This window comes from Oxyura jamaicensis, chromosome Z, assembly GCF_011077185.1.
Source record: "Oxyura jamaicensis isolate SHBP4307 breed ruddy duck chromosome Z, BPBGC_Ojam_1.0, whole genome shotgun sequence".
NCBI classification, from domain to species: Eukaryota; Metazoa; Chordata; class Aves; order Anseriformes; family Anatidae; genus Oxyura; species Oxyura jamaicensis.
This window is the reverse complement of record NC_048926.1, coordinates 64,242,003-64,256,418: the sequence shown is the minus strand read 5'-3', so window position 1 is coordinate 64,256,418 and position 14,416 is coordinate 64,242,003. Positions and strand designations below refer to the sequence as shown.

General features: G+C 36.1%; 1 protein-coding gene across 1 annotated transcript in view; it reads left to right on the top strand.

The window, feature by feature from the left end:
• SNX24 (sorting nexin 24) overlaps positions 1-14,416 on the top strand; it is a 96,452-nt gene that overhangs the window by 77,022 nt on the left and 5,014 nt on the right. The window contains exons 4-6 of the mRNA XM_035309988.1: positions 11,021-11,115; positions 12,857-12,889; positions 13,790-13,854. Coding sequence (XP_035165879.1) covers positions 11,021-11,115; positions 12,857-12,889; positions 13,790-13,854 — 193 coding nt within the window. The remainder of the gene's footprint in view (positions 1-11,020; positions 11,116-12,856; positions 12,890-13,789; positions 13,855-14,416) is intronic.

Below are 14,416 nucleotides of genomic sequence, written 5' to 3'. Positions count from 1 at the left end.
ATGAAATACAGATATATACCCATAAAACAGAGTAAATAGAGCACAGGAATGGTTGTTCTGGAACAGAACATTGTGTGTAATTGAGAGGCTTTTTTCAGGAAGAGCACTATGGTGTGTGCTGCTGAGAACAGGGATGCAGTCCCCAGCCTTTCAACATAGAAGGAACCCAGCTGTCAAGATCCACAAGTGAGTTAGTATGAGGATTAACAAACTTAGCCTCTTGATGGACCAGTTAAATATTATGAAAACATGACTGCCATATATTAAAGTCTTCCTCGCATGCCTGTTCTGCAGTGGCGCTTACTGCTGGAAGCGTTTACTGTTCATTTTTGAAGTCTTGAGCATCAACCTGCTCTGATGGTGTTTGGGAAAATAAAATAATTTACTCAGTTCTGACTGCCCTGCTGTCATTCACGTCATTTACATTGTCTTTCATTTTTAATGAAGATAATTAATCAGTTTTGACCCCTGACAAAAAAATTCTCACAGCATAATTAGTGCTAGTTATTTACCAATAATTTAATTTCAATAAGCTTATTAGTGGCTGTTAAAAAAATGTCCTCCTTATCTGTTCAAGCTTCTGTTGTTCTCTGACATAGATTCCAACTTGCTTGTGTCATTTGTGAAATGCTGTTTTTCTAGTGTCCATACGGTTAGGTGTATCTAAATCTTGACCATTTGTTTCAGAATACTTCTGTAATATAAAAAGGTAAGAAGATGTTGTCTGAATCTTCCACTTTAACCTGTTGGTTTGAACCCAGATTAGAAAACTCTTCAAGATTTTTTTTCAAAGAGAACAAACTTTCATGGGTGTGTGTTTTTTTATCAGAAAACATGTTTTTGAATCAATGACTATCGTTGTCAGCACAGCATTTACCTCACTGTTGTAAGCTGATTGTATCTTGCTCTCCTATGGGGCTAGGGAAATGTTTTAAACATGAGAATTATTACAAACAGAAGTTAATTTAATGTGATCTGGAAAAGCTGTGTGTTTTTAAATGGAATTTCCTGTGTACAGTGGTTTTAAGAGAAACTGAGTCGCTGTCACAAATTAAAACAAATATATTGTTATTATATAGCTGTGATACCTATTCATGCTGTTAGTGCTGCCTTCTGTTTTATTTTTTTTCCTATTTTTCTTTCTTTCATTTCTGAGTTTCTAAGTGGTCAACATTTACTTTGTACTTCTTTGCTGTTTATAAGCAACCACTTCATTAGCTCCAGAATTAGGGTATCAAAGTAAACTGTTGTTTTAATTACTCAGCAAAAGATAAAACTGATTTTTACCTTGTGTTTGCTGCTGAAGATGAGTAAATGTCTTGCAAATGCAACATGGTATTTTGTTTTTAAGCTGATTAAAATTTAATATAAGCATCTGATATTTTAAAACTTAGTTTAACATTCTTCTTACAGTTACTCTTCCAACATTGCAAACTAACAAAATAGCTTAGAGTCCTTATTTAACACCACATTTTCTGCTGAAAAGACTACCAACTCTCAAAACTATATATATATATATGCATATATATATATATAAAATACATTTGGTCAGTTACATTACCCCTTCTTTACCTCTGCAAAAATGACACAATGAGTTCATTAACCCCAAGTGCAGTGAATTCCCTGTGCTTTCTACATTCTCTTGTTTGGACTTTGGAGTGGGTACCTGCTGCTTAGTCTAATTAGTTTCAAAGGGAATGTCGAATCATTTCTCAAGAGTTTACTCTGACCCAAAACCGGTGACAAGAAAATATCAGGGAGACAAAATAAGAAGTTACCTTAGAATAGAATAGTGTTTTTGTTACACCACCTTGTGCAAACAGTTTAAATAGGGGAGTTTTCCTCTTATGATTTCTGGATTTTTGATGACATTTACATGAAATTGTCAGTTTTGTGGAGTGCAAGGCTTGTTTTCATAGCTAACTTCATTAGTTTTAATCAACCACCTCATTTCCCAGAAAAGCCAATATTATGAGTTAGTGTGGTGGGGTGTTTCTTATGAGGCAAAAAGCAAAAAATAATACTATTTCAAGTCTTTTGAGGGGCTTTAAGAGTTTCAGTGTTTTTTAGGCTTTTTCAGTTCACTCAAAGCTGTGTTATTTGATCAAAACCACATTATCTGACCAAAAAACTCTTAAGATTCAATCCAACATCTGCATCTTAACAGAATAGTCTGTAACACATTCGGATAGGGCTCATCCAGAGAGTGTTCATTGGGAGATTAAGAAAAAATCATGCTGAAGGGCTACTCGTCTGTTTCTGTGATTGCTGGGGTATCATTCCGTTGTATTTGTCTCTGAAGAATGAAGTATGGCTTAATTTTTTAATTGTGGCCTTTTTTTCCTGACTTGCTCATAGGTTTCCTCCTTATTAATGAATATGTACAAGTGTAGTAAGTGTAGTATATAGAAAATATGTTGATATAGGAAAAAAGAAAACCTATTCTGTGCAGAAATTGGTGACACTTTTTAACTCCCCTTAGAAATTAAACATACTAACAAGAGAAAAAAAACATTTTGATGTATTTTGTTATGTCTAGAAATTAAACATGAAAATACTTACAGATACTGCAGCTACTCTGCAGCTAAAATTATATTTTCTTTCAAAGTATTTTAAATAAAGTATGAATTATTTTCAATATACTATACAGCGTGTCTATGTAAAACTTCTAGTTAATTGAAATATCATTCATTTCACTTTCATTTCACATTCAGAAATGTATTTCTCTTAGTTTGTATTTAATACAGGAAAAGAAAGCAAGCAGCATTTGGTTCAAGGTGATCCTTTAAGATTTCTTAAAACATTTGTTGTGTTCCATTAACTCCTTTCTGTTTTATCTTTGCCCTAGTGTTATATGGCTTTTCACATTACTTAAAAATGTGCGTGTTTCTGAAATAAAACTACTCACAGTAGAGAGGGAGAAAGAAGTGTTAGATTATTGTTCTACAATCACCGCATCGTCTTCACTTCCTGCAAATGGGGACAGTGTCCACTCTCTGCATCAGCCTCCAACTTGGTCTTCCGTCCATGGCAGCCCTTCACGTAGGATCTGCAATGCAGAGCAGAGCTCCCTTATCTCCTCAGCAAATCTGCACCCTCTAAAGCTGGGAGAGGAAGGAGGTAGAGGGTTTGTGGGTGCGAAAAGCCAAGAAACTACTTCTCACCATGGGGATTTGCTGGTGGGGACTGGCAGGTGGAAGCAGCCTCTTGCCACCACCTGAATGGTGGTGGTTGTGTGAAAGAAGGTAGAAGAGTGAGCTGTCTCCCAGCCATGCTCCATCTTCCTTCTCTGACAGGGCCATCCACTACTGCTGACAAGTACACTTGACTGTAACTCAGCTGGTGTAGCATGAAGTAGTATTTGGAGCAGACTAGACCACAGGTTCCTCTGGTAGAGCGGCCTGCCTTGGATAGTGGTCAAAAGCAGGTATGTGAGGGAGAACACAAGAACATTTTTTCTCCTATTACACTCTCAGTTTCAATGCATTTTCAGTTCACCGAATTTCTCTTCAATCAAACTGTTTAGTCTCTCCTTAAAGACGAGACATAAAATTTCAGCATCTGCAACATCCTGTGGCACAAGGCTTAAATAACTACCTGTCCCATGAAGAAGTACCTCCTTTTCTTTTCAAACAAGATTATGTATTAATAACACTACTTTTTCTTCTAATACTTTTTAATAATATTTTAATTTGCCTTTTCTAATTGCTGCAGGGTAGTGAGCTTACCTTTTGAGGGGCATACTGTAGTCCCCAGCATCTCGCTCCTCTGGTCACAAATGGTCAGCCTAAAGCCCATCACACTTTGATATTTTTTTCCCTATATACCACCCTATGGGCTATATTCTCCTAACCTCTGTTTGATGACATTTAACTAATTATTTACCTTTGCAAGGATTGCAGGTCTAGGTTTGGGGTTTGCCTTAAAGCCTTTGGTAGGATTCTTAGTCAATAATCTTTTGGAAATGAAATTAGGTTCTATCGATATGGCCACCTCTGTCTCTGTGGTTTTTGATCCTTTCAGGGGTTGCAGTAAGTTTTGAAATGGGATCTCACTTTACTACAGTACTGTCATCCTTCTCCATTCAGACATGTTTATCCGCATGCCCATTACCTCTATTCCAAACTGTAATTATATTGTAATTGTTTCTAACTTGCCTGCTACAGACTTATAACTTTTTAAATCTCCAGATCTCTCCTGATACTTCTGTATTTTATTTTATTTTGCCTTAAATTGTTTGCCATTTTTCAGTCCTTGTGTGCAAAGCAGACATAAGCTATGCAGTATACACCACTGCTCATTCAGAAATTTCATCCGGGAGTTCCCATAGGTGTTTTTGGTGGAATACTGCGTGTTCCTGCTGACTTTTTATTCCAACGAGCAAATACACTTCTGTGCATTTTATGACATCAATTAGAGACATACTTTGATGAGGATCCCCACCCTCTCCCCCCCAAAACCACGGATGTTTACCTTTTAATGCTGAGGTTTCATTGTTTAAATCTGGCAGTGATGAATTCTGGGAACATTGTCACATATGAAGAAGACAGGAATAGGTACTAAACTCAAAATGGAGAGGAACGGCGTTACGATTGACAAAAACATTGCAAATTTGGGATATCTGGAACTGACATTTTCAGTACCAGCCTTATTCACTCCTAGAGGATGTATTTATGACAGTCTTTACATGTCCAGATACTGCTCTAGGTTTTGCTGCCGTGTTTTCTCAGATTTCCTTACCAGAGCATGAGGGCACAAAGATCAACGTAGGAGGAGAGTGCCTGGTTATGCAAGGAAAACAACAACAAAAAAAATGTAATTTCCAAACTTTCCAGGTGTTACTATTTGTGGCTTGAATGATTTTTTTTTATTATTCATTGCAACTTGTTTCTGTTTAGTTCCTTTAAGCTTTCAGTATACACTATTGTAAGTGTAAAACATCTGCTTTTAACAACGCTGGTATTGTAGCGTTAGTATTATGCATTGTTAATGCAGCAGTTGTTTTTCCCGAGACTTCTATCCCTGTGCTCTTAAGTCTCTCAAGACGACTTTTCAAGCAAAAATACCTAGATTCTCTAGCGTCCTGGAACGTGGGTTTTCTGGATATGCTGATTGGTATACATATTACTGTCTAAAGTATTCCTGCATCTGTTTGTTTTCAGCAGCATTATTGACATGGTCTTAATTACTTGTTAATTGTTCATTGTCTTAGTGGTCCATTGACTTTTAAAAAACACTTTGGTTCAGCCATTTTAAAATCAACATTTATTTTGGTGTCTTTCTTTGTCATTATGGATCTGCTTTATCTTTTGTACTACCTTTTCCTTTTACTTGTTTTTAAAAGCCTTTCTTATTCCTACTACCTTTTTTGAATATCAACCTGCCTTTCAACTTCTTTTCCTTTTGCTCTGTTGATTTCTTAATTTCTCATCCAGCTTTGTCTTAACCTCCAATCCTTTGAGCAGTGTCTCAGGAAATAATATTGACTGCTTCCTTTCATTTTTATTTTTCAAAGGAACTGTAGTCAGATGCACTTTGTTTCTAATCTTTCAAGGGCCAGTCTTCTATTTTGCCGTGAAGAGAAATTCACTGTGTGTGCTTACTATACACTGTATGCAGTCCTCCAACAAAAAAATAAAATTTGATACTGTATTTTTCACATCAAATGGGTTGTATTCATACACTTAACATCATCAGTCTGTTCTCCACTTAGTAGTTTAGCATTAATTGGGACTGTAAATGTGTAATTAAATAACCGTTTAACTAAAGTACTCATTAACTTAAAACTTATTGGTTAGTATTTTTAATCAAAATGAGTAAAGTGTGTTAAAATTAGGTAAGACATAAGTGAAAATGTTAATAGCCTATAGACTCTCATGAAGCTTTCTGCATATAGATCTTCAATGATGATCCAGCAGTTGTTTAACCTATGGCTTCTATGTAGTTCATTTTTCTTCTCTGAAGCTTGAAAGCATTGTGAAAGATGATTTCGTCACTCAGGAGATACCTGGTGAGTTTTAAATTCCTCAGAAGTATAGTAAATAAATCTGAAAGTTGGTTCAGGAACTTATTTATTTATTTTTTACTCTTCTCCAATCTTGAGGTTCAGAGGTGCAATTTTTTTCATTCCTTCTTTCCTTCATTCTTTTGTTTGTTCTTTTGTTCATTCTTTTAAAAAATAAACTTTTGCTGTAAAACCTTTCATATTAACTTTCAGATATTATTTTATGGGTCTTTGTTGGCATATAATACCTACGGTCAACATCTTGTTTGGTTTCAAGCTTACTGTATGGATTGCGCACCTCTGCTGTTGATTTCCATTTGATAGGCAGTCTAGGAGTGTTGGCTAGATGGTGCTTTGTATAGAGCATCACTTCAGTGTTGTTGTATTTGTGTTTTTGTGCTTTTTGTGTCTTTATACAGAATTTTAAGCATGGCCGATACCTCCTGCTCTAACAAAACTGCCCATCAGTGGTACCACGATTTCTGGTGGTACTGAAAAGTGGTGATTCCTTACTATGACAACTTAAGTGATATACTTAGAAATAATTCTTGTTGATAGCATACAACAACATTCTCACTGAAGAAAGAAGTAAATTTTTTCGTAGGTCTTAACAATGGGTAATACAAAGCACTATTGTATCTGCTATTAAAAAAAAAAAAAAGGAAAAGAAAAGAAAAAAAAAAAAGGAACATTCCTCTTAGAAGTCTGGTTCCTCTGTCTACTTGGTTTTTAGTTAATATGTTTTTTTGGTAACCTTTTTATCATTTCATGGGACTGTGTAAAGCAGTTCAGGAAAAGGAGGTTAATAGAAGAATATAGACTCTAAAGTGTTCTAAAAGATGTGGGTTTTGGTCCCAGTGGAGACTGACACTCCAGCCTACTTACTGTAGCTGGAAAGTATTGATTTTCTTCTCCCCCTTTTTAGCTGCACCACTGAATTAGGTATTGTGAAGCATCTTTCCCTGTGAAGAGAGGAAAAACTGTCATGAACTTTTTCACCCTTACAGCACAGCATTTCAAACTAAACCCGATTGAGTGGAAAAGTCTGTGAGGACTCTTAAAAACCTTGTAACTCAGCTCCCCACTCTCGTTTCTCCCTCTCTAATGGCTGTACCAGCAACCTTGAGGAAGTATGAGACATGATTGTAAGAATTTATTTTTAATTCTTTTTCATTAAAAACAAAACTAACAATAATAATAATAAAATCAGTGAAAACTGTACATTCCTGTCGTACGATCTCCTAAGGTTAGCAAAGTGGTCTTGTTCAGGTTTTCAGCAGGCTGTTCAGTTACTGTTATAATTGGCTGATGAGTAGGTTTGGACCTAACTAGAATGCCAGTGTTCGATTTCAGTGTCCTCTGTGAAGATATGTCACCATTTACCCTGGCTTTAGCGACAATTTTCTAAAAAGAAAACTCGTGGGAAATCATTATGCTGTTTATATGTCTCCCTTGTTGGAGAGCATTATCCTGTGATATTTTAGCACTGTTTTCCACTGCATGATGGCATCTAGCTAAGGTTAAGGCAGAACAAGTCCCTTTGCAATTTTGTAACTATATTTTACTTGCTGAAGGAGAAAAGATAACTGACAATTAAGTATTTTGGATGTCACTGAAAGAACATGTGCAACTAATCAATGACATCCTCGGGGAACATGATTTTATAAAACTGATAAGGTAGAAAAATTGGGATTTTTGTGATTTGTGTTACATAATAATAATTACACCCTTTCGATGAAAAGAGACATTTCTGGTGATATAAACATCAAGCTTTCCCTTGTGTGAGTGTGATTTTTTGTTGTTGTTGTTGTTTTCCCGGAGCATGGAGTAGTTCATTAAAGTATGACAGTAACGGATAAACACCCTTTTACGTTTTTTTAAGAAAATATGGCATTTATGCACTTAGTTCAGCAGAAATCAATGAGTTTGAAAAATGTATTTTGGAGTCACTTCCCAAATCTGCCAGAGGTTGTTTGTGTTAGGTGTTTTAGTTCTTTGTGGTTTTGTTCTTCCTGGTTTTGTTTTGTTTTTAGTAAGGAAATACGCATTCTGATTTTTGCTTTAAATCAGTCTAATTAATTTACTGGGGTCCATATTTCAAAATCATTACTATGATCTTGGTAGAATTCAGGTGTATTAGAAATCCACATTACTAATAAAATAATTTTAAAGTTTTATTTCTTTGAAAATATATATCTTTAACTTTTTGATTGCAGAGCAAATGAGATGTAGTCATATTTACAAGCCACTTGAATGCAAGCAACATTTGAGCATTTCATACTGTCCATTTTTGGCATTAAAATCAAACCAGAAGATAATTTTCCCACTTGTTGGTCATTGTTTAATTAAGTAAATATTACATTACTTTGTGACTCCTTAAAACGTCTGTTGCATTACATTAATTGGAAAACCCTTATTTTTTTTCAATACAGTCATATTTTTCTTCATAAAATTCTGGAAATGATAAAATTCCCAGTCAGTAGAGGCGGCATCCAAATACAGTACAGTGCAAAATTGCCTTTTTCTCTCTACAAATTCTGCTTCTTGAAGTTTATTGAAGAGCTTATTGGAAAGTAGAGTTACTGACAATTAACAAACTTTTTGGAAAAAGACACTAAAACAAATGCTATTTCCTCACATCTCTTCTGTGAATTACATTTGGTTGGGGCAGTTTATCAGGGTTTGGGTTGACTTGATGCACGTTGTGAAAAAAAATAATTGAAAGAAACAGAATGAGATATTAATCCGGAGTGAGTGAGAATAGCAGCAAATAGGTTTGTAAAAGCTGTTGAGAGTTTTTATTTTTATACAACAGCATATCCTAACAAGCACTGCTCCGTTCAGCAGCCTCAGCAGACAACTCTTCTTTGAGAAAAAGCTGGGAAAAGGAAGTGCAAGTATGAGGTTGCATGGAAGCACTGGATGGCCTTAAGTATCTTTACACAACTTTTTGTAGTTCTCCATTGCATCTAATTAGTAAGATGGTTTTATTTGAGCACGTCATACACATTGTTATGCAATTCACACAGCCTCTGAATATGCATCCACCTCCACGCCTCCTTCTGTGCATAACCTGAATGCAGAACAAGATAAATTTTGCAGCAGTGGAGTGCTGATTTTACAGAATGCAAATTAAGTGGCATTTTTTAATGCAGCATCTTCATATAGAGGTGAACTGAAAGGCTTAACACTTATCAACATTTCAGATCTTTCTGTTTCTTCTGTAAAAGTTGTTATATCCATTACAATCTAGGACAGAAAAGTTAAAAAGCTGTATTTTTCCTTGTTATTATTTTAACTTATTTGTGATGGCTTCAACTGTTGAAGAAATGTAGACTCTTAATTCAGATTTGCAAATATAACATAAAAACAACTATTTACCAAATGTCTTTGTTCTTCAATGTGTTTCTCTTTGAGTCTTTGTACACTATGTAGTTTTTACATCAACTGGATTTTTTCATTACACAAATAACCAAATTTTTTTTTGCTATAAAACCTTAGTCTCATCTGCTCTAAGTCTGGAGTAGATGACCTCTAGATGTCTTTTCCAACCTCTTTTTTCTTTTCTTTTCTTTTCTTTTCTTTTCTTTTCTTTTCTTTTCTTTTCTTTTCTTTTCTTTTCTTTTCTTTTCTTTTCTTTATTTTCTTTTTCTTTTTCTTCTTCTTCTTTTTCTTCTTCTTTTTCTTTTTCTTTTTTTGTGTGTGTGCCTGTTCTTCTCTGCATGCTGTTGTGTCTTCCTACTAATATTGCAGTGTAGAAGAATATGTACACAGCAATAAGTTATCTCCTGTGTATAAGCAGAGTATTTTTTTCCTCCCATCACCGTTGTTATTTCTTCTCTAGTTTTGTTTCTTCTAACATGGGGTGTCAAAGTGGATATCCTTACTTGCACAAGTGATTTTATTTAACCATTTATTTATAAATCTGGAGAAGTTTCTTCCATACATATATTTGCTCTGGGCCAGGCCTTTATGAAGCAAAGCTCTTTAGAGAAGAGCTTGTGACTTTCATTTGTATGTGAAGTACTGTACTCTAGCATCTATATAGATGTGTGGCAGTGTGAACAGTAAATAAATAAGAGTTAATCTTTCAGATGAGACATTGGTTGAATATATGAACTGGTTTGCTTGCCTTGTGAAAATCAACTGGTTTTTTGTTTGTTTGTTTGTTTTGTTTTTTTTTTTTTTGTCTGCATTTGTGAAATTTGTGGTCCTGTTTTCTTTAAAAGTCATTCTTTCATGATGAATATGCATGTAAGCATTTCATTTATTGGCTATGTATTTTTTAGTGTACTTTTAATTAATACTAAAAATTGTAAATCACATCATCTGTGCAAAAACAAAGGAGGATGCAGTCCATCCAGCCATTATGTCATTGCCGTGGAAGAATGTGGTGGGTCTTTGGTGAGAGACCAGCAGATCTTTGGTCAGAGCTTTGTCTTTAGGAATCACAGTGCAAATATGAGGAGTACACTCTAAGCTGATCTGTCAAGACAAGCAAAGAGTTTACCTTGTTTGCATGCATTAATTTGTAAGGCATGCATTAATAAAATTGGACAAAGTTGAGACTTCCCTTTTCCACTGTTGTGCAGGGCAGGGTTCTTCAGGGCGATGAACATCGAAGCACTGAGCTGTAGCTGTTTTATTTTGTTTTAAACAAATAGAGTTTTATTCACAAATGAATGTGCCTGTAACTTAGTTCCAGAATCAGACATCTCCGTTTGAGAGGCTTCTAGCTTGGCACCAGTCGTGGCAAATGAAAAACAATGTAGTAGCAGAAGCTGGAAGTATTTATATGTGATTTATTAAAACCTTTGGGTTTCCTATTGAAATGAAGCACACCAAAATAGGTGCTAAAAAGTGGAGAAGAATTGAACAGTGTTGCAAATGGAAAACGTTTTGGTAGCTTGAGTAAAAGTGTGCAATATTTAAATATATATATATAAACATATATATATAAATCTTGGTTTTCTATTACACCTTTTATTTATTTATTTATTTATTTATTTGTTACAGACAGTCATTTTAGAAAATGAAGAGCTTCCTAAAATATTTCTTGATTTCCTGAACGTTCGACATGTACCTACCCTGCCAAAAGCAGAAAGCTGTGGGTAAGCTCTCATTTATTGAAAAATACATGTAGGCCAGAAGGCCCGTATCCACTCAGTGCTGATGCAATTCCATTGACTTAAAATGGTCCTTGCTGCCAACTCTAACACTGTAAAATAAATGGGCATTAGGTTCATGTTAAGTATGTTTATATATCCCCAAAAGGTAGTAAAATAAATCCAGCCTGTTCAAAGACAGAAATGAAGTTAAATGTAATATTCTTGGAAAGCAAAGGAGAGTTTGGATGAGAAAAATACGATTTTCTCATAGATCTTGAAGTATTTTGTGAAAAGAATATTAAAAGATATTCATAAACACTCACTGCATAGAAAGAATTTGTGTGTGTGTGATTTATGGTTATTATTAATATTTGGACAAAGCAGAAATTTATTCTGTGATCATTTTTATGTTCACCCTGTCTGTGTTTGAAAATGGGGTCTTTCATCTCTCTGATGACGTCTACTCCAATAGCTCCATTGCCCTCCCCCCTTGGGAAGGGATTTTGACCAGTGTAGAAAAAGACACTCTTGGTACAATTATGGTGAACATAGTGACTATGGAAATCATAGAACAGTGTATCTGGAAGTTCTTTTATTGTCTGTAGGGAGAATAATTTATTACACTGTGCAGCCTGAAGTGGTTGGAAGGTCCAGCAGCATTGTCTGAACTTGCTCCCTAGAAAGCTGCATCCCTGTTCCACTTCAGAGGACATTCTGTGCATCTGCAGTGGAGAGGGGTGGGTTGAAAAGCATGTGTGAGACTCAGAGGTGTCAACGTCCAAGAGTTGTCTCCAGCATTCAGTCGCCTAAACCCTGATAAGCTTGTTGTCTCTATGAAAGCAGACGGGTTGTCCAGCCAACTACACCACTGAGTGGTGGAGCTAAACCCAAACCGCAGCTGGCAAATGGAGATCCAGAATGGAGGTGGAGAGAAAGGGATGGTGCCTAGTTTCTTCTGCATGGTAGTAAATATGCTACTGCTTTGAAACCTTTAAGCAGAGCTTTAAATTATTATCTACCTCCCTAAATGGGCATTCGTATGAAAATTAATTTAGGTCTGCATCACAAGCCATGGTTTTCCCAGAGAATCATGGAACTGTCATTCCAGAAGTGAGTAATAAAATTTGAAATTATGGTTCACCAATGGTGCACCTAATATTGAAAATCCATAGGGATTATTTAGCTACAACACATACAGTGGTTTTGAGGGTGATTGTGCCATAGCAAATATGCTCCGTACGCAGTCAGTGTGGTATTAGCAGTCACGATACCCACAACAGATACATATGTTCCAACCGTGTTGTCCAGAAATTAATAAATAAGCAGCCTTCAGTGATGTAGACACAAGCCAGCAGACTTGCAGGTTTCACTTGTAGTTAATTACATCAACCAATACCCAGAGTGGGACAGTGCACCCATCACTTTATAGACAGGTGTGCTGGTGAATCTGTTGGAGTAAAGTGGATTCTGTGATTTCCAGGTAGCGGTGGTTGTAAAATAGTATTGTCTCCCGTGTTTGTTTCTCTCACCGCATTATGCAGCTACTGACCAGAGAAACCCCTTTATGCTTCTTGAAGGATTTGGTGGTGTTTTTTTTGTTTTTTTTTTTTTTTTTTTTTTTGTTGTTTTTTTTTTTTTTGTTGGTTGATTGGTGGGGTTTTTGTGTATGTGTGTATGTTGTTGTTTTTAATGTTGTTGATATTGTTTTCATTGTAACTAAAGTTTCCTCTAACTTTAATTGCAGCTCTTTTGATGAAACGGAATCTGAAGAATCAAGGTGAGCTCAATTCCTAATCTTTCTAGGATGTCAGATTAATAAACTACTTGAAATTATTGGCATTTCCTGTATTTTCCTTGCAGTTGTCAAAATAAAAGTAGTTTAGCACTAAAATTAAATGTATTTGTTAAATGTCACAGCTAATTTCATCAGCCGTGTTAGCTCCATCTCTTTGTGTTGTGAATTGAGCATGCCTTGTGCTTATATATATAAATTCCTTACAAAACCCTAACAGAATACTGCTAGCTGTGAGATATTTCTAGGAGTGTTTTTTACCCATTGAAGTGTATTTTTTGTAGCAAGAAGATTTAACAGAAGTTAATTAGAGGCTTGGGTTCTTCCCTAAGCATTTGATAGAGCTTTGTGAATCTGGTTGCACCACCTTGCAAGTGTATGCACAGAACAGAACAGAGAGGGCTGGCACTGGCTGGAGAAGGATGTGGGTTGTGTGAGCAGGGTGGGAGACAGTCCTGGGAGACCGGTCACTCTGCCCAGGTAAGGTGTACAGCAGCCTCTAAGGAGGCTGGAAAAACGTGGTGAAATTTCGAGCCTGCTCAGTGTCCAGAAGAGCCTACAGGCAGCGGAACCTGGCCGAGATGTTCTTGTCTGCATTACAGCGAGCAGAGCAGGATTGGGAAGACACAGGCTGGCTGCACACCACCCCTCCTCGATGTGACCTGCTCACCACCAATTTCAAATTAATGGTTTCACTTTGTGGCGGCGGAGCAGCGAGCCTTGCTCCTGGGAGGTGGCATCCGCCCCCCTGGGCAGCGGTGCTGTGCAGAAACGCTCCAGCACGAGTCCTGAGCAGCTTGATCACCTCACTTTATCAAAGCTAGTTTGTAGAATATTCTGTTTACTGTCCCTTGATACTGACATCCCTGTTCTTGACCTTTCCAGCAAACTGTCCCACCAGCCTGTGCTGCTGTTCCTAAGGGATCCATATGTCTTGCCTAAAGCCAACGGTAATCAAACCTGTCATCTGTTAACAGTGCTTTACTGATCTGACCCTGCGCCGCATAAACCACATTATTATTAATACCGGCGTAGTCAAATGACACTGGTCCAAAATCTAATAACCTGCCAATAAAACAATAGTTCTTGTGTAAGAAACCATTAAAACACTGAGTGGGGTGGGTGATTTATAAAAGGGTGGATTTTTCTCTCCTAGTTCTTCTCTGAGACAAATCTGCTGAGAATTCAAATCAGGAGACTAAGAACTTTTCCTTTCTTTTCCTTTCTTTTCTTTTCTTTTCTTTTCTTTTCTTTTTTCTTTTCTTTTCTTTTCTTTTCTTTTCTTTTCTTTTCTTTTCTTTTCTTTTCTTTTCTTTTCTTTTCTTTTCTTTTCTTTTCTTTTCTTTTCTTTTCTTTTCTTTTCTTTTCTTTTCTTTTTTCTTTTTTCTTTTTTCTTTTCCTTTCTTTTCTTTTCTTTTCCTTTCTTTTCCTTTTCCTTTCCTTTCTTTTCCTTTCTTTTCCTCTTTTCTTTTCTTTTCTTTTCTTTTCTTTTCTTTTCTTTTCTTTTCTTTT